The 25,700-nt window shown below is 42.3% G+C and overlaps 1 protein-coding gene across 1 annotated transcript in view; it reads right to left on the bottom strand.

The window, feature by feature from the left end:
- CEP295 (centrosomal protein 295) overlaps positions 1-25,700 on the bottom strand; it is a 178,294-nt gene that overhangs the window by 43,526 nt on the left and 109,068 nt on the right. The window contains exons 20-22 of the mRNA XM_030200190.1: positions 21,498-21,646; positions 9,800-9,962; positions 2,652-3,310 (exon numbers count right to left, since the gene is read on the bottom strand). Of these exons, the coding sequence (XP_030056050.1) occupies positions 2,652-3,310; positions 9,800-9,962; positions 21,498-21,646 (971 nt within the window). The remainder of the gene's footprint in view (positions 1-2,651; positions 3,311-9,799; positions 9,963-21,497; positions 21,647-25,700) is intronic.

Genomic DNA, 25,700 nt, shown 5'->3' with positions numbered 1-25,700 from the left:
CTAATCACAAAATAGAAACTAAAATTAGTTTTCTACCATTTTTCATCTGATCATTTTATTAAAAAAACAAAACAAAACACCACCATACAGGTCTCAGGCTCTGGTTTCTGCTTCCCTGTCTTCGCTTAACTCACTCATCAGGTTCTCCTGTTCATTTGATATCTCTTCTCTCTCCATGTCTACCATTCATCTTCCATCTTCTATCGTACCCTCATGTTCAGCATCTCCCTTCTGTGTCCCTGTACTTCTCTGTCCACTCTCTCTCCTGTGTTCATATTCCCACATCCATCACCACCTCCCGCTCTCTTGCACTGACAACCACTGCACACTTCCTCCTATAGCATACACATTCCTCCTCAACCATAGCAATAACCTTTAAATCAGTTGCATACTAAAGTTGAGATCTTAGGTATCCAACACTTCCTTTACCGCTGTGAAGCTACCGAGCTAAAATACAAAAAAGAACAGAAAATAAACCCATGCAAAAACCAGGACCGCGAATGGTATGTAGGTTTTCTGGTGTCCAAGAGGTGTACCTATATATTTATACATACTTAAAAAAAAAAAAAAAAACCCCAAAACAAACACACACACACTCACCATCCTCCTTGTCACCAAAAAGAAGTATTTTGGATGAAGTGTTTACTCCCATCCTTTTTCACTACTTGTTCCAGTGAAACATTTGGGAAGGGATCGTGAAGTGATAGCATTCCCTATGTGCTGGAAACCTGAGGGAAGCTGGGTGCTAGCGATCAGAGCACTTACAAGATAGATCTCTTTCTCTCTCTTTGCTCTCGTCTGGCTCCAACAGGGCTGCACGTTCAGCAGCAGCACATAGCCAAGGACTCATGCATCCCTGCAGACACAGTGCCGGAAGCTACAGGGGAGGACAGCTGCTCTTCCACTGCAAAACTGGGGGTGCTATCATTTTCATAATACATCCTTATCATCAAAACCAGTTCTGCATAGGGCTACACAACCCATAGGCTGACTCCACAGCTTTCCTTATGCTATATCCTGCTCTCTCTACTGCAATTTCCTGTTTTGACGCTAAACAGTAAGTTGAAGTAGAGAGGACGGGACACAGCAGAAGGAAGAACACAGAGCTAGCCTGTGAATCGCTGCCAGCTGAAAGAAAATGTAAGTGATGCCCACAGGGAGGAGGACGGGAATGGAAGAAAGGAATTTTTTTTACCGTAGGAACAAAGCTTTTTACCGTTCCCACACAGCGGTAAAAAGTTTTGTTCCCGCATCCGCAGCGATTCTGGTTAGGGTGTTGTGTCCTTACTGTGATATGTCCATGGTAATGATAATCGTGTCATTCTCTAACTCAACCAAAGCTCAGGCCTCCTCTTAGGCAAAGCATAAGCTTCCATTTTACAAAAAGTGGGATAGGCACATCAAAAACCCAAGTGTGTGCAACCGGCAAGGTCTGGAATTGTTTTGGGTGGCACTAGGGCATGCCTAGAAGATACATGTTTATTCTCCATTTCAGAAGGGGAATAAATGTCAATGTTTTATCAGATCAACATCCGAATTTACACCTGTGACAAGCATAGTTTTTGGCTGTTCCAATTGAGCAGCACTGCACTAAAGATTAGGGGAGGTTGCCCCCTTAATCCCCCAGTGGTTTTTGTCCCCCTCAAAATGCCAAACAGGCAAGGGATACCACTCTCTGTGAAAGCATTAGAAAAATAATACACAATTATATTTCTAATCGTTTATGTTGCTATTCTACATTACAACGGTGTATGTGCTGACTTTCAACATTTATTTTTCTAAAATAGATGTTTATATATCCAGCGCATAAACGTCCGTTTCTCCTGTATTTCAGAACATGCTGTTCTTCATTAGAATTGTTGGTGAAACTTGAGACATTCTGACCTGGATGTCTCCATTCTGACTTCTACATCCTTTCTAAAATGGGGCTGCACACATCACAAGATTCAGACCCTGTGGATGGTGTAACACTGAGATGTAGATTTCTGAGGACTATTGTGTTTTCTGAAAGTGGAAAGCACTCTGTATCACTGCTGGATTTAGAGCTAAGATATTGGAAGCCCGGTATGTGAAGAGCATCCTATAAGCCCTCCAGAGAGCACCCAGATACGTTTTGCTTTTATTTTGCTCCTCATTCACGTGTCTGGCTTTTTAATTTGGAGAATTAAGTTTTAAACTCTGCTTTCCTATTTGAGCTGTGCCCCATTTGTCTCTACCTATGTATATGATATTATGTAATTAAATTAAGCTATAAGGTTTTTCTCCACAGATTGCTGAGTGGAGTTTTTTTTATTTTTTTTACCTGATTGGCTCTTTTAATCAGTATATATGGTTCACCAAACCAATGATAAAAATTGGGTCTCCAAGTGAGAGGGGTGGATTATGAACAACCCCCCCCCCCCCCTTTGGGAGTTTTGAGGGTTGGTGTATGAACGAATAGTGGGTTTTTTAGATGGATCCTAAGGCAAGCTCCGGATGGGGTAACCACTTCTGTATTTTTTAATACGCTGCACATTATCACTCATTTTTCTTCAAGCGGTACAAACTGAAAACAGATGAATAAGTTACATTTATATATATTTGTAACATTTATATGTATTTGTATTTTAATTTCAGTATGTCATAAATTATTAGGTATTTTCTTTACTCACCCATATAGGAATACTGGTCTGTAATGAAGCTCCAGAGCTTATTGCACTAGGTTGGCCAAAGGTTTCAGATAAAGATCTACTCTGAACTATTTTGGGTTCTGAATCTGTACCTAACGTTTCCACATTTGTCTTCTCAGATAGTCCACACTGAGTCTGTAATGTAGAAACCTGCCCATCTAATGGTTGGCATTCAGACTTATCCACAAATATGTGCATTTCCTTGTTAATATTTTGTTCTTCCTGTGCACCTCCAGCTTGGTCATATATCGGAACTTGTAATTCTTCAAAACTGCAGGAGCCTTTCTTTGTGAATTCTAAGCCACCTTTAACAGGATGTTCAGATAATACAGAGTCATTGATTGTATCCTGCATATATCTTAACTCAGAAAATGAGCCAAATTCTTCAAATGAACTTGAATTTTGGCTCCTGAGATTCTCCACAGAAGACTGAAGGCTGGGGAGATTTTCTGTATTCCCTGCTATAACTTCCTCTCCCTCTTTGGTAGGCAAAAGAACAAATCCTTTGTCCATCACCTGGTTCTGGTTTTCTATGCTTTGCTCATAGAATTGTCCAGATGCAGCCAGTGAGTCATCATTCATCAAGTTCTGCTCACCTAGGGTAGTTTCTGGCTGAAGCTGGTGAAAAGATCCTGAGGAAACTGTGTGAAAAGTTCAAACAAAGCTAATCAGATAAATGAAAGCTTAAACTACTATAATACTATCATAATGGAACAAACTGTTAGAGTCAATGGCATCAAAATTTTACTGTAAGCAACTACTGTAAAAAAATGATGTTCACATAATTAGTCTGGTTCCTTTTGGTGTTAGACTATTGTACTGCAGTAGTGAAGTTATTGGAACAGTTACCTTTCTTATTAGATAGCAGTGAATGCTCCAAGTGCCACATCACCACAAGAAATGCTGGGAAACCCCAGGTTCAACTGCATGGCAACACAGTTCTTGTGTTTCAAATATAAAACTCTGGAAGCTCCACTATGTTGACAAAGCCATTTTAAACACAAATTTCTCTCTTTAAAAAAAATACAGGAGCATCTTTTGCATGCAGAATATTTATATTCATAAAATGGTCCAGGTTGATATTCAAAAGCACTTATTGCAATCAGTATCCAAAGATAATCCACAATTAAAAAAATATATATATCGATTAATCTGTTAGCAAGTGCAGAGTTTCTGAGTTTAGGGGGACCACAGAAATAGCTGTCCTAACTTCTTAGCAAATGAGTAAGTTATTTGAGTTTAAAAATGTACAACTTTGAATCATAAGCTATAGGTTCTGAATTTCAGATTCCATCTCAAGTGCTGCACAAACATCACATGTGTGGACTAAGCAAGTAATTTATTTTCCCTTTTCTCTATCAAAGTGATACTAAAAAATGTCTTCCAACTGTATGGTAAAATTATGCCTTACCTGCTGATAATTTTCTTTCCTTTAGTAGAACAGATGAATCCAAGAACTGGTGGGTTGTGTCCATCTGAGAGAAAATCCGCCAACAAGCGGTTATGTCCATCTACCAGCAGGTGGAGATAGAGATTACAAAGCTGAAGGCAGTGATACTAGACGGCCAGCTCCTCCTTCACCTCAGTACATGTCTCATCACCAAGCAGCATCAGACAAGTAACCAGGTAGCCTTCCTCACCATACAAAAAACAGAAACTTGTCAGTCTGGCTTAAGAGAAACCACGATTGCGATGGAGTCCTCTTCAGTGGTTTATGTTCTCTTTCCTCTTCTTTTTTTTGTTTTGTTTTTTTTTTGGAAACTAAAGACCAGAACAAGAACAGATAGGCAAAACAAGCGTGGCTGACAAAGGGCGGGATCCTGGATTCATCTGTTGCTACTAAAGGAAAGAAAATTATCAGCAGGCAAGGCATAATTTTATCTTCCTTAGTGTATGCAGCAGATGAATCCAAGAACTGGTGGGATGTACCAAAGCAATCCCTAAGTAGGGTGGGAAGTCACCGCTCCCCGAGACAGAACCGCCGCTGCAAAGGCAGCATCTGAATAGTGAAAGCACACCCGTTCCGCTCAAGAAGTAGATAGCAAACTCGTGAAACGAGCCTGAAATGCCACCGGTGGGATGTAACCTTTCCAAAAAATCCACAAATTATCTGCAATTCATCAAGAAAAAAAATCAGATCAGACCAGAGGCTGCCATCCCACAGCAAGAACCAGTGACAAAGACAAACAGAAGATCTGAATGCTGAAAAACATGCAACATCTGCAAATACCGGAAAGCCCTCTGAACATCCAGAAGATGAAGCGCTGTGTACTCCATGTAAAAATCCCCCTCCTGAAAGAAGGGAAGAAAAAAAGAGGCTGAAAAAGAAAAGCCAAACCACAGCTGGAAAAGAAAGAAGGAACCGAAAGCAAGGTCACTCCAGACTAAGCAAATTGCAGAAAAAAAACAGCTCGGAATGGCTGCACTAAAAATTCAGACACTCTGCATGCCGAAGAATTGATGACCAAGAAGACTGCTTGTAAGTTCCTAAGCGAAGCATTCTGCAAAGGAACAAAAGGAGTCCAAAGCAATGCTCGGTAGACAAGGAAACCCAAGCTAGACTCGGAGAATATGAACAAGGTTTCACGGAGAAGAAGGTCGCAGCAGCGGAGGAGCAAAGCACTCTGCAAGAAATGCACCACCTCTGAGTGCAAGGCCAGGCCCTTCTGCAACCCATCCTGCAGAAAGAACTCAACCACTGAGGAACAGACACCCACAATGAAAAAATCCTCAACATCTGAGAGTACGCGGTTGCAGTGGACCGTGGACCACATACAAGATCGCAACAGAACAGTAACCATAGCGTCCAAAGAACTCTGACAGAGTCAACCTCTCAAAACACCAGGCCGTAAGACCAAAGTGAGAGGGATCATCCACTCAGGAGCAGACCCAGAACGAAGAGCCGGAAGTCAAGTGGATCCAAAACGAAGGCACCACCAGGATCCTCACTCTATCTGCATACCAAGGGCGCCGAGGTTAATCCGAAGCTACCAGAATGACTTAACCCCGGTGGAGAGCGATCTGAAACGAACTCGGTCGCAGAGAGGCCATGGAGGAAACACTATCGAAGAACGTCCTCCAGCCTAGGATGCAATAGAACAACCAGCTCTGCCGAATCACCCTCTCTCCGATGACAGAAGAAAGAAGGCACCTGGGCATCCAGCCGGGACGCCATCAGATCTACCTACGGAGCTCTCTACCTGAGGCCATGTTGGAGAAGCACTGGTGCGAAATAACCATTCTGCCAAGACCAGAAGATGGCAGAAAAGAGAACTCACTGTAGGAAAAGCCCGCAAAATGGGCCGTGTAGAAACGGAACACGAGGTCCTCTGCCCATTCCATGGGGGCAACACGCCCTGATGGCCACAGTCTGACTCCATCCCACTCTGTCGAAGAAACAGCCACCGTCTCATCTTCTCCGATGGCAGAAGCACCGCCTAGCCCACAACGTGTCCTGAAGTGCTAGAAGACGTACAGCACCAAAAGCAGGTCCAGGCGGGGAAGACGACACAAGCACCACCTGGCCTGCAATGTGTCCTGAAAGGCTAAAAGACGAACAGCACCAAAAGCAGATCCAGGCGGGAGATCGGCTACATCGTCCCCTGTGGCATCCACCACCCCGGAGACGGAAGGAGGAAGCAAAGGACTTTCCAGTCCGAGAGACTCACATCCGTGACTACCACCATCCACTGCGGAGGCTCCAAGGCATCCCTTCCACATGGAGGAATTGCGAAGCCACCAGTTCATGCGCCAACGTACCGAGAACAGCCACGGAAGACACTGCTGACACTCCTGGAACACAGGAGACCACCCGTCAAGAAGCAAGAGCTATAGATGTTGTCTATGAGCACCGCCCACAGCACTACCTGCAAAGTGTCCACCACAGAGCCCAAGACATGAATGCATAGCCAGGCCCGAGGACTCAGCGCCCTGAGCAGACTGCGCACCCAAGTCTGAACCTAGATCCTCCAGTCCTCGGTCAAGAAAAAAATCATACCAGAGCTGTCTGGAATGGGACGAGGTGGCTCATTTGAAGGGTGACCACCCAGTTCAAGGATTCCAAGAAGACCCGGGAAGATAAACTCTCGGATCTCACCTAGAGTGAGGTGGACTCTGATGCTGTCCTTGCGGAGAATGCCACAAAATTCCCAAAACTAGGAAAAGGTGAATGGAGCCATAGCCATGCAGACAGGCAAAACCTGAAACTGAACATGAGGGCTCAGAACGGCCCAACAGAGAAACCGCAGATGATGGGGCCAAAGAGGAAAGAAAAGAAATGCTTCCTAAGGGAGAACTGCAGGGAAAATTGAAGTGCAGACTAATTTGAAGTAGCTCTGACTATAGCTAGCTGTCCAATATAAAGAAAAAGTGCAATAAAAGCCTCAGAGACACCACAACAAACAGCTAGCTAGAAGTGCCACAGATTCAGTGGAAGCTGGAGCTGGAATGCAATACTTTGATCAGGGTCAGACAGCAAAACTAGAAGAGCAGAGCTGCTGTGGGAAACCACCACTGCTAACCTTTGGCACTGTAGCCTAGTGTAAACTGTCCCAGCTATGGAAAGAACTGCTTGTCAAGGCAAGCAATATGAGAGAGGGAAGTACAATATTCCCCACAGAAAAGGAGCTGAGGGCCACAGTTTCTAATATGATGCACAAACCAGCCTTAAACCTGTGACCTTCAGGCTGAAAGCCAACCATCTTCCAGAAAAACATAACTATTTTGCTGAAGCTACTGCACCTGGAGCAACTGCCCCCAAGCACTGAGGTTCCATGGTTACCATGGAGACCAGAGAACTAGCCCCACAAAATAATATGTAACATTTCTGACAGAAAGGTGGAGCCAAAGGCACTAAACCTAGAAACTCCCACTTGTAAAAGAGCAAAAGGTGCAGAAAAAAAAAAAGAAAACCTACTGCACCTGGTATTCCCAGACAGTCTCCTATCCAAGTAGAAACTAGCCAGGCCCAACCCTGCTGAGCTTCCAAGATCAGGCATACTCAGGGTGGTGTGCTCATTGGCAATGCCTGTACTACCAGTATAAAAAGAATTTCACAAAGGAAGGAGGGAAACTTCCAAGCTGTTCAAGCAACTGCCCTCAGAGAAAAACTAAGGGGGCAGAAACGTCTGTAAATAAAAATACTAAATAGCTCTTTCACAGGCCCAACACACAAGGAGCCCTGCTCTGATGCTGTTCACAGTTTCCCACACCAGAACAGCCTTAGCCAATGCAGGAACTATAAGAAAATCTAAACTCACCACAGTGAGGCCTATTGCTATCAATGTACCCACTTAGGCAAACATGGCTTTCCAGCTCAGGAGATTCTTGCTGCCTTTGTGCAGAAAGGGACTGCCCTGAAAAGACTCCCTCTGAATAGAGGAAGACAGGGGAGAAATGGACCCTACTGCTCAGCTGGAGAGAAAACATCCCCTCTTTGGGGCAGGGCAGGGCAGGGTTGCCAGGTGGAAAATTTTTTTCCAGCCCAAAGGAGCCCAAAATCCAGCCCAAAACCCGCCCAAACTCAAACCCCGCCCCTGACACCCCCGCGTCATCACCCCCGCCCCCGCCGTCATCAACCCCGCCCCCGCCGTCATCGGCCCCGCCTCCCCCGTCATCGGCCCGCCTCCCCCGTCACTAACCCCGCCTCCCCGTCACTAACCCCGCCTCCCCCGTCACTAACCCCGCCTCCCACGTCACTAACCCCGCCTCCCACGTCACTAACCCCGCCTCCCACGTCACTAACCCCGCCCAGAAACGTCATTAACCCCGCCCACCGCGGCCGAAAAAGCCTGCGAAAAAACCGCCCCGAAGCCAAAAAGGAGCCCAAAAAACCGCAACCCGCCGCGGGCAAAAATTTTCCGCGGCGGGTCGCGGAAAACCGCCCAATTGGGCGGTAAAACCGCCCACCTGGCAACACTGGGGCAGGGTCCATCAAGAGACTGAGACAGGGAACAAGCCAGAAAACTCCAAAGGCTGAACTAAAAAGGAACTGTTAGCTCCCCTACCAGACTTCTGCAACACATAGGTATACAGAGCAGCAGAATGAACTCGGGGGGGGGGTCAGAAATCCCCTGCCCCAAAGAAGACCACAGTGGATGACGTGCATCCCAAAAATACCAAGGCACATTGCAGGACCATCAGATTCCTTCTGGAAAACGTAGCCTTCTAGAACCCATCTGAGAAAAGAGAGAGCCACGCTAGCAAAAAGGCGTGCCATTTTAGCACAGGAAAAAGCTGCTCGGGAAAGGGGAACTTCAGCACTTCCCTCCCCAGCGTTCAAACACGCCACCACACAGAATTCCGCTGCGCAGCATCTGCTACCGCAGCGGGAACTGCTTTCAAACGCCAGCATCGCCCATATTAAAGCACGGTACCCCCGCACCAAAAGAGAAAGGCAGGGAGGGACTCACTAAACAGCAGGTGTCTCCAGAGGAGAAGCAGAGTCCCACAGATGCAGCAGCCTGCTGCCTAACTGGCACACAGACTGAAAGCACAGCACTAAGACAGGGAAACCCTGTACTGCTCAGTCCTGTCAGAAATCTTCTGTTTCTTCCGTTTTGTTTTTTTAACACCAAATGAAGGCAAAGGAGCTCTGTTGGTTTTTTTTTTACTGGTAAGGAAGGCTAGAGCTCTAAAGACCGGGAGGCAAGGAGGGAAAGGGTGAAGCAGGGACCCAGAAGACAGTATGCTCCCCCAAAGTCGGCACCACCAGCCAGACACCCCTAAACTGGCCCACAGGATCCAGGAATATTCCCAACACACAAATCCAGGAGCTGCTGAAGCGCCATCCACCACCTACTGGAGATAGAGATGTACTGAGGTGAAGGAGGAGCTGGCTGTCTGGTATCACTGCCTTCAGCTTTGTAATCTCTATCTCCACCTGCTGGTAGATGGACACAACCCACCAGTTCTTGGATTCATCTGCTGCATATGCTTAGGAAACCCTGTTTAAATAACACATCATATTTAAACCAATTAGTGGGCCACTACTGCTTAAAGATCTTAGTTTCTTGGTCACTATCTTATTGTAATTTCAAAACAGAGAGAAAAGATAATGTCCTACACACAAAGGTAAATGTAAAGAGCAATTGTTTTTGAACCTTTAAACAAAAATAATGTGCTATCCATACCATGAGTAATGCTCTCCTTGGAGGATCCTTCTGCTGAGGATGCAAAACCGTATGATTTAATACTGCCAAAAGAAGAGGAGTCCAAATTGTTGCTATTTCCTTGCAAATCAGAATCTGTGCTTTCATGAGATATGTCTTGCCTCTTTCTAGAGAACAATGAATCCTAAGGAGAAAGAATTAAATTATTTGTATAAGGGCCTGAACAGTTAAATACTGAAATCATTACAAGAGTCACCAATCGTTTTATATGCATTCCTGCTAACAGACTGATTAGACAGGGTACAATTTAAATCACAGTAATGGTATGGTGGTACAGTTTACATTAGAGCTGGAGCACCTTAAGATGCTCCAATCAACCTGGCTCTCCTGTAGACTATGGCAAGGCAAAAGTAAACTGCTTGATTTTCACTTTAGCAGAAGTAGTCACTCTTTAACTATAAATTAATTTTAGAATGCTAATATGTTAATCAATTTAATGAATAATAAGTATGTAGGCCAGAGTATGGATTCCAGTGTAACAAAAGTATTTTGTCATGGAAAGAGAAAAAAATATTAACAGCTTTCCAATGGTAGTGGAATTCAGAAAGTATGGGGCAACCATAAGAGATCATGGTGGTAGCAAGCAGAGAAAAGGCTAGAGACAAAGTATGACCCGTGTAAATCAAAACGTGGCCACTATAATTAACTTTGTGAAGATGTGGAAATATCTGCTATCATATTCTCTGTTTGCATAACCACTCTAACCCAGTGTTTTTCAACTGCAGGATAACCCCTCAGTACTGTGTCACAGTCCTGGCCCCGCATTCCTTTCAGGTGCTCTGGAGGTAGCACATTTTACTGCCGTTTCTGAGTCTGAAAAGTTCGGAGGAAGTATGAGCCACATAGTACAACTACTTCCATGTAGTTTTCATGGTAACTACAGAGAAAATGGGAATACTGGCACCCTGTAGACAAAGTAACTGAGGGTCACAAAAACCTAGGAAGAGATAGCAAACAATGAATAAGTTGGAGGAGGAAGGCAGTGACAAATGAGCAAGGGGGTTGAGAAAGGAAGGATTAGATCCTAAAGAGGGAAAAAAAGTTTTAAAACCACAGTTTTAATTTACGAAATTTCTAGAACTCAGAGGTCCAGTTGCCAGAAAAGTGAAGGTACTTACCTGTAGCAGGTATTCTCCGAGGACAGCAGGCTGATTGTTCTCACATGTGGGTCGACGTCCGCGTCGACCCAGGAAACGGCAAATTTTCACCAGCAAAATTAAAGTTTTGCCAGAGTCTTCTGGCGTGCGTGCATCGCGCACCTTGCATGCGCAGACGACTTCCTGCCCGTCGCGTGAGCGTGCCTCCTCAGTTTAATCAAAAAACATAAATACAAATAAACAACAACTCCTCCAAAGGGGAGGTGGGCAGGTTTGTGAGAATAATCAGCCTGCTGTCCTCAGAGAATACCTGCTACAGGTAAGTATCTTTGCTTTCTTAGAGGACAAGCAGGCTGTTTGTTCTCACATGTGGGGCATCCCTAGCAACCAGGCTCACTCAAAACAATGAAAATTGGTCAATTGGACCTCACAACGGCGAGGACATAACATAGATTGACCTGAAATCATAAACAACTAACTGAGAGTGCAGCCTGGAACAGAACAAAAATGGGTCTAGGGGGGTGGAGTTAGATTCTAAACCCCGAACAGATTCTGCAGCACCGACTGCCCAAACCAACTGTCGCGTCGGGTATCCTGCTGAAGGCAGTAGTGAGATGTGAATGTGTGGACTAACGACCATGTTGCAGCCTTGCAAATCTCCTCAATGGAGGCTGACTTTAAGTGAGCCACTGACGCAGCCATGGCTCTAACATTGTGAGCTGTGACATGGCCCTCCAGAGTCAGCCCAGCTTGGGCGTAAGTGAAGTCTGTCCAACTCAGATTGTAGAATATGTTAGTTTATGCTGATTAAGTCTGCCCTAGCTAGATCCTAAGCTGTGCTGGATGGGAAGGCTATTGTGCTGCATGCAGAGTCTAACTTCTTAGGATTTCAGGTTAATTTTTGAAGAATTTGAAGAGGGGCTATCTCTGTTCTACATGTGTGACTGCAAGGCCAAGTGTCTGAATAGGGATCTGTTTGTTAGATTCTGAAATTTTGATAACACATTGTTGTTCAGAGTTGGCAAGACTGTCTGTTCTCCTAATTCCTGGTCTGTGTGCTAAGTTATTTTTCTTCTATACTGGTGTAATATTTTCAATGATGCCATGGCTGGTAAAAGGGGTGTGTCTACTGTGGGGGCGGAGCCATAGTGATCCCGCCCCTGGATGGGTAGGGGCGCCGACTAATAGACTGCAGGAGGGCGCTAGAAACCCTAGGGCCGGCCCTGGTAGAAGGTATTCAAGCAGGGTCAGAAAGAGGATTTAGGGCCTTGCTGTCACACCAAATGGCAAACCTCCTCCATTTGAATAACACTTTTTCGTGGAATCTTTCCTGGAAGCAAGCAAGACTCAGGAGACACCCTCTGAAAGACCCAAGGAGGCAAATTCTAAGCTCTCAACATCCAGGCCATGAGAGCCAGAGACTGGAGGTTGGTATGTAGAAGGGACCCCTCGCTCTGGGTGATGAGGGTCGGAAAACAGTTCAATCTCCACAGTTTCTCGGAGGACAACTCCAGAAGAAGAGGGAACCAAATCTGATGGGGCCAAGAGGGTGCAATTAGAATCATGGTTCCGCGGTCTTGCTTGAGTTTCAGCAAAGTCTTCCCTACTAGAGGTATGGGAGGATACGCATACAGGAGACCTGTCCCTCAATGTAGGAGAAAGGCATCTGTCGTGGGCCTGAAGCCTGGAATAGAACTGAGGGACCTTGTGATTGATCTGAGTGGCAAAAAGATCCACCGAGGGGGTGCCCCATGCTCAGAAGATCTTGCGGATTACTCCCATGTTCAGTGACCACTCGTGAGGTTGCCTTATCCTGCTCAGTCTGTCGGCCAGACTGTTGTTTACACCTGCCAGGTAAGTGGCTTGTAGAAACATGCCATGACGGTGCGCCCAAAGCCACATCTGAACAGCTTCCTGACACAGAGGGCGAGATCTGGTGCCCCCCTGCTTGTTGGTGTAATACATAGCAACATGATTGTCTGTCTGAATTAAAATGATTTGGTTTGACAGCCGATCTCTGAAAGCCTTTAGAGCGTTCCAAATCGCTCGCAGTTCCAGGAGGTTGATCTGAAGATCTTTTTCCTGAACCGACCAAGCCCCTTGAGTGTGAAGCCCATCTACATGATCTCCCCATCCCAGGAGGGATGCATCCGTCATCAGCACTTTTTGTGACTGAGGAATTTGGAATGGACGTCCCAAGGTCAAATTGGATCGAATCATCCACCACTGAAGGGAATTCCGAAAGTCGGTGGTCAGTTGGATTACATCCTCTAGATCCCACACAGCTTGATACCACTGGGAAGCTAGGGTCCATTGAGCTGATCTCATATGTAGATGTGCCATGGGAGTTACATGAACTGTGGAGGCCATATGCTGCGTCGGGAAGATAAGCTCGAGCTGTCTTTGTGTTCAATAGAGCCCCAATGAATTCCAACTTCTGTACTGGGGTGAGATGGGATTGGAGTAATTGATCACAAAACCCAGTAGCTGTAGCACCTGAATAGTCATTCACATGGACTGTAGAGTGCCTGCTTCCGAGGTGCTCTTCACCAGCCAATCGTCGAGATAAGGGAACAGATGCACTCCCAGTCTGCGTAGTGACGCTGCTACTACCACCAGACACACTGAGGCATATTTTCAAAGCACTTAGCCTTCCAAAGTTCCATAGAAACCTATGGAACTTTGGAAGGCTAAGTGCTTTGAAAATATGCCTCTTTGTAAACACGCTGGGTGCAGACGCCAGACCAAAAGGCAATGCACAGTGCTGAAAGTGCTGAGTTCCCAGCCGAAACTGAAGATACTTCCTGTGAACTGGAAGAATCGAGATGTGTGTAAGCATCCTTTAAGTCCAGAGAGCATAGCCAATCGTTCTCCTGAATCATGGGAAGAAGGGTGGCCAGGGAAACCATGCTGAATTTTTCTCGAACCAGAAATTTGTTCAGGCCCCTTAAGTCTAGGATGGGATGCATCCCCCCTGTCTTTTTCTGCACAAGGAAGTACCTGGAATAGAATCCCAACCCTTCTTCCCCTGGTGGAACGGGTTCGACCGCTTGAGCCTTTAGAAGGGCGGAGAGTTCCTCTGCAAGTACCTGTTTGTGCTGGGAGCTGTAAGAATGAGCTCCCGGTAGGCAATTTGAAGGTTTGGATTCCAGATTGAGGGTGTATCCTAACCGGACTATTTGAAGAACCCACCGGTCGGAGGTTTTGAGAGGCCACGTTCGGTGAAAGAATATCAACCATCCCCGACCGGCAAGTTGTCCGGTACAGACACTTTTATTGAGGCTATGCTTAACTGGAGTCAGTCAAAAGCCTGTCCCTTGCTTTTGCTGGGGATCAGTATGGGCCTTAGATGCACACTGTTGACAAGAACGAGCGTGCTGGGGCTGAGCCTGGGTAGGCTGCCGAGAAGCAGGAGTGTACCTACACCTAGGACTGGATTGGTCCTGGGGAACTGAGGAACTGAGTTTGATTCCCACTTCAGCCACAGGCAGCTCCTTGTGACTCTGGGCAAGTCACTTAACCCTCCATTGCCCCATGTAAGCCGCATTGAGCCTGCCATAAGTGGGAAAGCACGGGGTACAAATGTAACAAAAATAAATAAATAAATAAAATAGGGAGCACTTCTCTTCCCTCCAAAATACCTCCTAGATGAGGAGGCAGTAGCAGAAGGAACCTAGTGGGAGAGAGAATCCATAGCATCATTATGCTTCTTGATCTGATCAACAAGATCCTCTACTTTTTCACCAAAAAGGTTGTCCCGCCCCCCGGTAAGGAACATCCGCCATTCGCTGCTGGACAGAATGATCCAGGTCAGACACACGAAGCCATGACAGTCTGAGCATCACTATACCCTGAGCAGTGATCCTGGATGCTACATCAAAAAAGTGTCAAATGTACCCTGGCCAAGAACTTTCGACACACCTTCTGCTGCCTGACCACCTTGCGAAAAGGTTCGGCCAGCTCCCTAGGGAGTGCTTCAACCAAACTCAACAGTTGCCGTATCGAGTCCCACAAGTGCATGCTCTTGAAGAGCTGGTATGACTGAATCTTGGCGGCGAGCATTGCAGCCTGATATGTCTTCCTCCCAAAAGAATCAAGAGTTCTAGCCTCTTTGCCTGGGGGCACCGAAGCATAGTCTCTAGAACTCCAGGCTCTCTTGAAGGCGGAGTCCGCCACCATGGAATTGTGGGGTAACTGAGACCTCATCAATCCAGGTTCACCTTGGGTCCGATACTGGGATTCAGCTTTCTTCGGGACCACAGGGCCAGACAGAGGGGCCGACCAATTTCGCATAAGGACTTCCTTCAGTACCTTATGCAGAGGAACTGTCACGGCCTCTATAGGTGGAGAAGAATAATCCAGGCCCTCGAGCATCTCAGTCCTGGGCTCATCCTCAACCTCCACAGGGAAGGGAATAGCTGTAGCCATTTCCCGGACAAAAGAGGAAAAAAACAGATAGTCTCCTCTCTGGCAGAGGGGAAGGATCAGAGGGAATCCCAAAGGACTCATCAGAAAAAGAGCACCTGGGATCTTCCACTGACTCTCACGAACTTTGCTGCTCAGTGTCGGATAAAACCTGTGTTAAGGTACTTTGACACTGAACCTGCCTCGATGCCGAGGAACGATGTCCTCTATGGCGATGTCGAGAGGCCAACGCCTGGTCCGACTGCGGCGAAGCTCCCCCCACCGATGTCGAAGGAGAGTCGACCTGGCTGGCAGCTGACGCCGATGCCGCAGGTGGCACTCCAGTCGGGGACCTCACCGCAGGAGAAGTGCCAGACACAGAAGGCGCAAGCACCCCCGACACCGAAGCTGACTGTTGTAGCAGTCCCTCCAGAAGTTCTGGAAACAAAGCCCGGATGCGCTCGCCATCGGTGAAGGCTGCGGGGGTCAGTGGAACAGGCAGTGTCAGAATCTGTGGAGGCTCGGAAGCAGGTACCAGGCTGCTAGGAGACCGACACATCGGCACCTCCTTTATCGAGGGGGAGCGATCCTCTCGGCGCCAATGCTTCTCGGGTGCCAACTCTCTCAACTCCCCGGAGCTCCCGGTACCGTGTGTCGAAGAAAAACGATGACGGTGCTTCTTGGCCTTCGCTCGACGCCCGTCATCAAGACTACTCGGTACCAATGAGGACGTGGAATCCTCACATCTCCGACAAAGGTCGGTCCCAGGGGGCCTGCATAACAGGAGGCCTCAAGGCAGGTGGAGACCCACTCGATGCCTCACTGCTCCCAGCGCGAGTTGGTCTCTCAGCAGCCATTACCTCTCTTCCCGACATCGATGCTCCTTTCGATGTCGACGCCACCGACCTCGGTACCGATGTCGAAGGACCGGACCGAGCCCTAAAAAGCTTTTCTCATTGGGTTTCTCGAGATGCTTGGGTCCGTTTCTTCATACGAAGACACAGACTACAAGCGGCTGGGCTATGGTCGAGCCCAAGGCACTGGATGCACCAGGTGTGGGGGTATCGGTACCTGAGATGGTCCGGTTGCACCGAGTACAACATTTGAAGCCGCTGGGTGTCTTTGATGACATGGAAGGAAAAACGGCTTTGGCGAAATCAAACCACCCGATTGTGCCAAAATGGGAGAAACCCGACCGCGCAGCCTAAAGGCCGGCCACGTTGAAAAGAAAGTAAACTTAAAATAGTAAAAGAAATAAAAGAAATAGTAGTCAGACTTTGGACCCCGGGCCAAGAACAAGGAGAGCAGAAAAAAATCCTGTCACCTCGTCACGGACAAAGAAAGAACTGAGGAGGCACGCTCACGCGACGGGAGTCGACCGCGCACGCACGCCAGAAGACTCTGGCAAAACTTTTTAATTTTGCTGGTGAAAATTTGCCGTTTCCTGGGCCGACGCGTACGTCGACCCACATGTGAGAATAAGCAGCTTGCTTGTCCTCGGAGAATGCTAAAATCCCAGTAGGAAGAGATGTATAAAAAATACAAAACCAAGTAAAGCCCCCGACATTCAAATATTCTATATTAATCTGCATGTATATCTGATCTGAGATGGGGAGAGTAATTTACATTAGCAGCGGATACCTTGCAGGCACATGGTACTTTGTACCTATGGATCTTCATTGTTTTTCTTTGAAAACTCTACAGCCATCAGTGCTGCAGAGATATTCTTACCCCACAAATGAAATTTCAATATACAGGGGATTTCATTTGTGGGGTAAGCATATCCTCACAAATGAAATTCCCACCCTGGCCCAACCCCTAGCAACATCCTTTTTTCTCCACAAACAGGGAGGGCAGTTTTCAAAAGTCTGCGTTTCCCATGAGGATACACCAGTTTTGCCCCCAAAAAGTCTTTCAAAACTGTCCCCATAAAGATGTAATATTTTAATTTGTATTATATACTGCCAAAAAAAAAGTGGACGCCTAAAGCTGGACACAGTCTGAAGTTTACCCACTGCCAGTGTTTTCTATAAGCAAGTCTTTCAAAGAAGTATCTGTGTATGCTTTAGTTAACACACCAACCCACCGTAAATTGCGCACACAAATTTAGGCGCAGTGCTGATTGGCACGCGCAATTTAATAAGATGAGCTAATTAGTGCTAATTGGCGTAACAAGCAATTACTGGCACTAAGATTTAATTGGGTGTTACGCATGGCCCGAAGGGGGCGTAGAAAGGGGACAGTCATGGAAGTGGTTTTGAGTTAGCACATAATTACAGAATAAGAGTGCTCCATGCGTAAATTTAGATGCTGGCATTTGCACCATGTTTTCTTTGGTGCAAATGGTGGTGCATAAATTTAGGTACGATCATAATGCCTGAACACTATTTTATAAACCACGCTGAACTTTAGGCGCAGCTTACAGAATAAGGCTTAATCTGGGTTTTTTCGGTGCTAATTTTTTAGGCGCCGTTTACTGAATCTATCCCCAAATGTGAACAAGATACCAGAAAATCTTCATAATGAACAAAACAAGTTGGCCCTTAAGTTCAATGGCAAGTGCAGTGCACTAGATGTATGTCCAAGACCAGGCTAGTAAGCCACAGTATGTGACCCCTGTCTGGGTAATGCCATTGTAGCAGACAGTAAATTGGGCAGGTTAGATATGCTTTATACTCCTGAGGGGCAAGAAGCATCTGTCAACCAAAATACAACGTCCCAAGTGCACACCTCTTGGAACCCACAATCTGCTGAGTGCCAAAATTAAGGCATGTTGCAGAGACAATGGCAAGATTCATGATCATCATAAAATGCTGCTCATCCATGTCGGTACAAATGAAGACACCTTTGATATATTCAGGGGTAGCGCCCAATCAAACCCAGAATCTTCGGTTTCTGCTGAAATCGAATCTGCAACCAAAATTGGCTACTCAGTTTCATCAAAAACCAAAACCATAAACAAAACTCCACCCCCCACATCTGACAAAAAAGGTCCCCCTCCTGAGCTGACCCCCCTGGCGGGAGGTTCCCTCTCTCTCTTCCCCTCCCCCCTACAATCACTGTCCCCCCATCCCACCCACAGGCCCTCGCCGGAACTACCCTACGAAGGTCTGATGGAGCAGTGGCCTCTTTGGAGGCACTGCTCCATCGCAGTGGCTGCCAAGATTGCTGCTAGGGGTCCCAGCAGCCATTTTGCAATTGGAACCAGCACAGACAGAAATTTTCAGCTGAAACCCAAACCCAGATTTCGGTCCGGTTTTGGTACCGAATCCAAAACAGAAACTGAAATTCAGTCTATTTTGTGGAATACCTAGCAGCATCAAGGTTCTGGAAGAGAAGGTGAAGCAGACAGGTACATACATGGTGATTGCCTTGATCCTCCTGGTCAAAGGTACACACATGGTGATTTCCTTGATCTTCCTGGTCAAAGGTAAAGGCAAAGGCAGAAATGTATGCATTCTGGAAATTAATACATTGCTTCCTAGACACTGGGATGGTTTTCCAATGAGTGCTGAACAGAAATTGAGTCAACCTACTGGATGGAGGAGGGGCAAACTGTGGAACAACTAGATAACCTACTGAAGATGGCTTCAAATTAGGATCAATGGGGGTAGATGGACTATATGAAATTTCAGAACCTTCTGATGACTTAGCCATTTAGTACACATCTCAAGTAGATTTTGTATTTTCTTTATTTTTTTTTAATGATCTTCGTTGATTGCTTGTTTTACAGTTGGTAATTAACTCCTCTACTGAAAGCCATTAAGAGCTGGGATGGTAAACAAAAACCTTGTTTCTTCTTATTATTATTATTATAAAAGCCCTCAGGTAACTAAAATATTAAACAAGTATAGAAACAGGAAGACTAACCTCTAGATAGCTATGTATACTAATGAGCACAGCAAGGGAAATAAAGTCCTGGATCTACAGGCGGTAAAGGAAGAAGCTGACTTGGATTTAGTGGAAGTCATGGAGACATGAGCAATGGAGAACCATGACTGGGATGTTATTAGGCTATAATTGATTCAGGCAAAATAGAGCAGGAAGAAAGGGAGGAGTGGTGCTATACATAAAAAATAATTAAAGCAAAAGAACTACAGGACTTAGATAGCAAAGAGACACTGGAAATTAATCTGGGAAAAATAAACATTGATGTATATTGGTGGGATATACAGACCTCTCTTGCAGACAGAAGATCAATTGAAAACATTGAGGTCTACAAAATCTTGAGTGGTGTAGAATGAGAAGAAGTTAATCAGTTTTTTACTCTTTCAAATAGTACATAGACTAGAGGACACTCAATGAAGTTACAGGGACATACTTTTAAAGCAAATACAAGGAAATATTTTTTTACTCATAATAGTTAAGCTCTGGAACGTATTGCTGGAGGATGTGGTAACAGCAGCACATCTGGGTTTAAAAAAAAAAGGATTGGACAAGCTCCTTCAGGAAAAGTCCATAGTCTGCTATTAAAGACAGACATGTTTGCCCTGGGATTGGTACCATGGAATGTTGCTACTATTTGGGTTTCTGCCAGATTCTTGTGATCTGGATTGGCCACTGTTGGAAGAAGGATACTGGACCACTGATCTGAGCTAGTATGGCTATTCTTATGTTCTTAAGCAGTCAAAGCTATGGGGTTGGATGGGATACATCAGAGAGCACGGAAACCTAGGGAAGATCTGGCAAGTCCTGATGTCTGACATTTTTCACAGTGTATTTATAAGGAGAGAGTAGTCAAGTAACTTGTTAGAACAGCCTATCTTATTCTATTCAGTGTGCACAGCAGTCACTGGACAAAACAGTGCCCAGGGCAAGGATTGCTTTAGCATTTCTCTTCCCTTTAGGGCTTGTGTATTTTATTATCCTCAGTCAGTCTGGAAATACCTGCTCACTCCACCTTGGTGCCACTGGTGGTTGCCTACTTGCACACTTCTTTCAATAGCCTTCCCGATATAACTCTGTTTTGACACTTGTAAATTTACGTGATTTCCAAAATAATTTCAGTTTATCTGAAGCAGGAAGGTAGTTATGCTGTTAACAAAATTGTAAATTTTATTGTACCTACTGTACACCACAATGGGTGAATCCCTTCATAAAGGCGGTTAATAAATCCCAATAAATAAATAAATTTTCAATGGTTTCTTAAAGATGGGCAGATGTTGTTCCTCTTCCAAAGGCAAAAGAAAGGAGGAGGAGGAGGAGGACAAAAGGCAGCATACTAGGTGACCAGTGAGGGTCATGCATTTGGACTGTAAAAACCTTAGGAGGCATTACAAAATAGTGCTTGAAGTTCTTTTGTGCACAAAGAAGAGCATGATCTGAGGGTGATTGTATCTGACGATGTTAACGTAACCAAATAGGTAGAGACCAGGATGCTTGAATGCATGTGGAGAGGAATGGCCATCAGGAAGAGGTGAGATAATAGCGCATCGGTACTATTCTCAGGTGACATCATTTGGAGTACTGTTTGCAACTCTGGAGACTGTACCTTCAAAAAGCTAAACAAGATGGAGTCAGTCAACTACTAAAATGGCCAGTGATCATCATGGGAACAGACTCAAAAGACCTAAAAATATACACTTTGGAAGAAAAGCAGGAGAGGGAGAGATATGCTAGATGCATTTAAATACCTGCAATGTACTTCAGAAATTTATTTGCAGCTGCTTGATATATCACACATTGCACTGCTGCACAATACAAGTTGCACATGAAGCAAACCTTTTTCAATTGAAATGAAGCTCCTGAACAAAGAATTACAGGATAAGGGCAAGAAGGGTTAGACCCAGGAGTAATCTAGGGAAATATTTATTTACAGAAAGGGTGGCGAATATGTAAGCAGCCTCCCAGTGAAGGTGGTGGTGATGAGGACAGAAGCTTGTCCATTCAAGAAAGAATGGAACGAGCACAGCATATTCCTGAGGAAAAAGAGAATAAAGAAACTGTGAAGCTTCACCGCTGAGCTCTGTGCATCAGTTCAAGCAGTACAGCAAGTGCAATAAAGACTATTTTATATTTCTTGCCATTACATCCTATGATGATGTTCAAGATACTGTAACATAGGCTAGTTCCACTTCCTCCACTATCAAAATTAGTAACTGGCAACTCACAAATATTAATGAGAACAATAAGAGAATTAATTCAGAACTTCATAATACCTTACTAAGTTCTCCAGTGTCTTCAAAATTTCCAAGCTTCTGTGATTGTTCACAAGATGAGGAGGAAAGGTCAAAATCTAGTCTTGGTTGCAAAGGGCGAAAACACTGCTGCTGGTCTACATATGAGAAGTCAACCCCAAAAGCAGGCACTTTAAATTAATAAAAAATTAAATTAAATTTAAATTAACGAGACTTATTTTTATCAAGAATGTTCAATACCAATCCCTAACCCAGTACACCACATGAACAAAACTGAGAATTTTAGAAAGCACACATCATCCTCTCTTTCTCTATAATAACCTGACTTTTTTTAGACCACCCATACCACAAGCTCAGAGCAATTTACAATGCGTTATTAGAAATATAATTAAATTGTAACAAAGAGAGGGAACGAAGTACAAAAACAAACCAGGCAAAAAACAGCACAAAGGGCCTTTAAAAACAAAAGGGAACACAGTTTTTTCATATAAAAAACGTTTAATGGTAAACTTTGCTTGAAGAAAGACCCGACACGGGCCGTATTTCGGTGCCGCCGCACCTGCGTCAGGGGTCTGCATTAAACATATCATAATACAACAATCAAAATCACAAATAATAATAGTAATAATACTTTCAATTATATGAATAAAAATAAAAATGATAATAATAATAAAAAAATGGAAAACACTTTGATAGGAACCGAGAAAAATACTTTGATAAAAACCAAGAAACCTAGATACATACATAAAATAAGATATTATATATTTCAAGCTTATATCCATTCATTAACAAAAAATGATATTATATACATGTATCCACTCATAAACCAAAGAAAACATTTTTATTAAAATATATGTTTATGTATACCATTTGGTAGTAGAAACCCACATTTAAATAAACATAATTCAAAAGAAAAATATGAGTATAAACAAAAAGATAGTTTTTCAAAAAATATACCTTTCAAAAAAAATACCCTTTAAAATTTTTTTACCTCTTAAAAAGTCTACCTTTTAAAAAATCATATACACATATATATTTCTCTCTAAAAAAAAACTTATACCTGTGCAAAAATTTATATATATATATATATATATATATATATACATACACACGCATACATGTGTACATTTATACACATACATACACAAACAAAAATAATAACTCACCACATCATTTACAGAGGAGGCTTCACTTAGCTAATTTAAAAAGGCAAAAGCATTCCAAAATTTTATATAATATATTCCTCTTTTTAAAAAAAAATATATATATATATAATATTTGATAGCAAATTGAACACATTAATATCACATTAAAAAGGATTACTAATAATAAATACACACTATGCTAAACACAGATAACAAATCAGATGGGTTGATAAATACATAATATACTGATACCCACATAGCACACAAATCAAATACATTAATAATTGTATTAAAAAACATATATAAAAATAGTAAATACATTATTGTGGGATAGATACATAAATCAAAACAATTATTAAAAAATAAAAGTACTAAATACTGATTAAATTGTTGTTATGTCAAAAACAAGTGATATTTATCATACAACAACCACTTTGTTACCGTGCAGTGAAAACATAATAAAAAAATAATATAGTAGGAAATATATATGATATGAAACCCTTTTTTTGTGCAATAAAAGCACAATACAAAATATAATCAAAAAATAATAATAATGTAAATAATCAAAACTGCAGTTTAATTATCATTAATTCAAAGAGGATATTTTAGGAATTCGCCTAATGTTAGAAAGACAGATTATAATGCAATAAAAAACTGTTATAAAATAATCCACCAAAAAACTACTTAAAACAACAACATCCGCAATTCAAACCAGCATTTAAATTAATATTATGCAATAATAGAAATCAAAGAAAAGAGGAGTAGAAAAGGTGTAATTGTGATTGACATAAAACGAACAAAATTTGAAACGAACAAAATTTAAAACAATACAGACAATTGTTTGATTGCCGTCAATTAAGCCAAATATAGCGCTAAACATAAAATAAAAAAATGGGAGGACAAAAAACAAAATGATTGTGAACTCAATCCTGTATCTAGGAGTTAACAATACATAGCGGCAAAGCAATATTAAACTCAAATAAGGCTACCAAAATGTTTAAGGTCATGTTACATAAAAATAATAATTAAGATTAGCATAAGACAAACCTATGGCGTTATTAAATGCGAACTTTTATTTAAAAGTTTAAAGCTTGTTTTGTGTTAATTCAATTGGTTAGCCAAATGCGTTTTTAATGTTTGACAACCAATGGTTATATGGCAAAATGTCTTCAAGTATTTTTTTAATGCTCCATGCCTACATTTAATAACGTTAAAGGTTTGTTTAAGGCTCGTTTTGTGTCAATCTTAATTATCTAACCAAATGCTGTTTTTTTTGACAACCAATGGTTATATGGCAATTCACTTCATGTCTCAAATATATATATTCTTTTATGTTCGCATTTAATAACGCCATAGGGTTGTCTTATGCTAATCTTAATTATTATTTTTATGTAACATGACCTTAAACATTTTGGTAGCCTTATTTGAGTTTAATATTGCTTTGCCGCTATGTATTGTTAACTCCTAGATACAGGATTGAGTTCACAATCATTTTGTTTTTTGTCCTCCCATTTTTTTATTTTATGTTTAGCGCTATATTTGGCTTAATTGACGGCAATCAAACAATTGTCTGTATTGTTTTAAATTTTGTTCGTTTCAAATTTTGTTCGTTTTATGTCAATCACAATTACACCTTTTCTACTCCTCTTTTCTTTGATTTCTATTATTGCATAATATTAATTTAAATGCTGGTTTGAATTGCGGATGTTGTTGTTTTAAGTAGTTTTTTGGTGGATTATTTTATAACAGTTTTTTATTGCATTATAATCTGTCTTTCTAACATTAGGCGAATTCCTAAAATATCCTCTTTGAATTAATGATAATTAAACTGCAGTTTTGATTATTTACATTATTATTTTTTGATTATATTTTGTATTGTGCTTTTATTGCACAAAAAAAGGGTTTCATATCATATATATTTCCTACTATATTATTATTTTTTTATTATGTTTTCACTGCACGGTAACAAAGTGGTTGTTGTACGATAAATATCACTTGTTTTTGACATAATTAACAATTTAATCAGTATTTAGTACTTTTGTTTTTTAATAATTGTTTTGATTTATATATCTATCCCACAATAATGTATTTAATATTTTTATATATGTTTTTTAATACAATTATTAATGTATTTGATTTGTGTGCTATGTGGGTATCAGTATATTATGTATTTATCAACCCATCTGATTTGTTATCTGTGTTTAGCATAGTGTGTATTTATTATTAGTAATCAATTCTTTTTAATGTGATATTAATGTGTTCAATTTGCTATCAAATATTATATATATATTTTTTTATTTTATTTTTTTTTTTAAAGAGGAATATATTATATAAAATTTTGGAAAGCTTTTGCCTTTTTAAATTAGCTAAGTGAAGCCTCCTCTGTAAATGATGTGGTGAGTTATTATTTTTGTGTATGTATGTGTATATATGTACACGTGTATGCGTGTGTGTATATATATATATATATATATATATATATATATATATATATATATATATATAATTTTGCACAAGTATAAGTTTTTTTAGAGAGAAATATATATGTGTATATGATTTTTTAAAAGGTAGACTTTTTAAGAGGTAAAAAATTTTTAAAGGGTATTTTTTTTGAAAGGTATATTTTTTGAAAAACTATCTTTTTGTTTATACTCATATTTTTCTTTTGAATTATGTTTATTTAAATGTGGGTTTCTACTACCAAATGGTATACATAAACATATATTTTAATAAAAATGTTTTCTTTGGTTTATGAGTGGATACATGTATATAATATCATTTTTTGTTAATGAATGGATATAAGCTTGAAATATATAATATCTTATTTTATGTATGTATCTAGGTTTCTTGGTTTTTATCAAAGTATTTTTCTCGGTTCCTATCAAAGTGTTTTCCTTTTTTTTATTATTATTATCATTTTTATTCATATAATTGACAGTATTATTACTATTATTATTTGTGATTTTGATTGTTGTATTATGATATGTTTAATGCAGACCCCTGACGCAGGTGCGGCGGCACCGAAACACGGCCCGTGTCGGGTCTTTCTTCAAGCAAAGTTTACCATTAAAAGTTTTTT

This window comes from Microcaecilia unicolor, chromosome 4 (genome assembly GCF_901765095.1).
Source record: "Microcaecilia unicolor chromosome 4, aMicUni1.1, whole genome shotgun sequence".
NCBI classification, from domain to species: Eukaryota; Metazoa; Chordata; class Amphibia; order Gymnophiona; family Siphonopidae; genus Microcaecilia; species Microcaecilia unicolor.
This window is presented reverse-complemented; position numbering and strand designations above follow the sequence as displayed.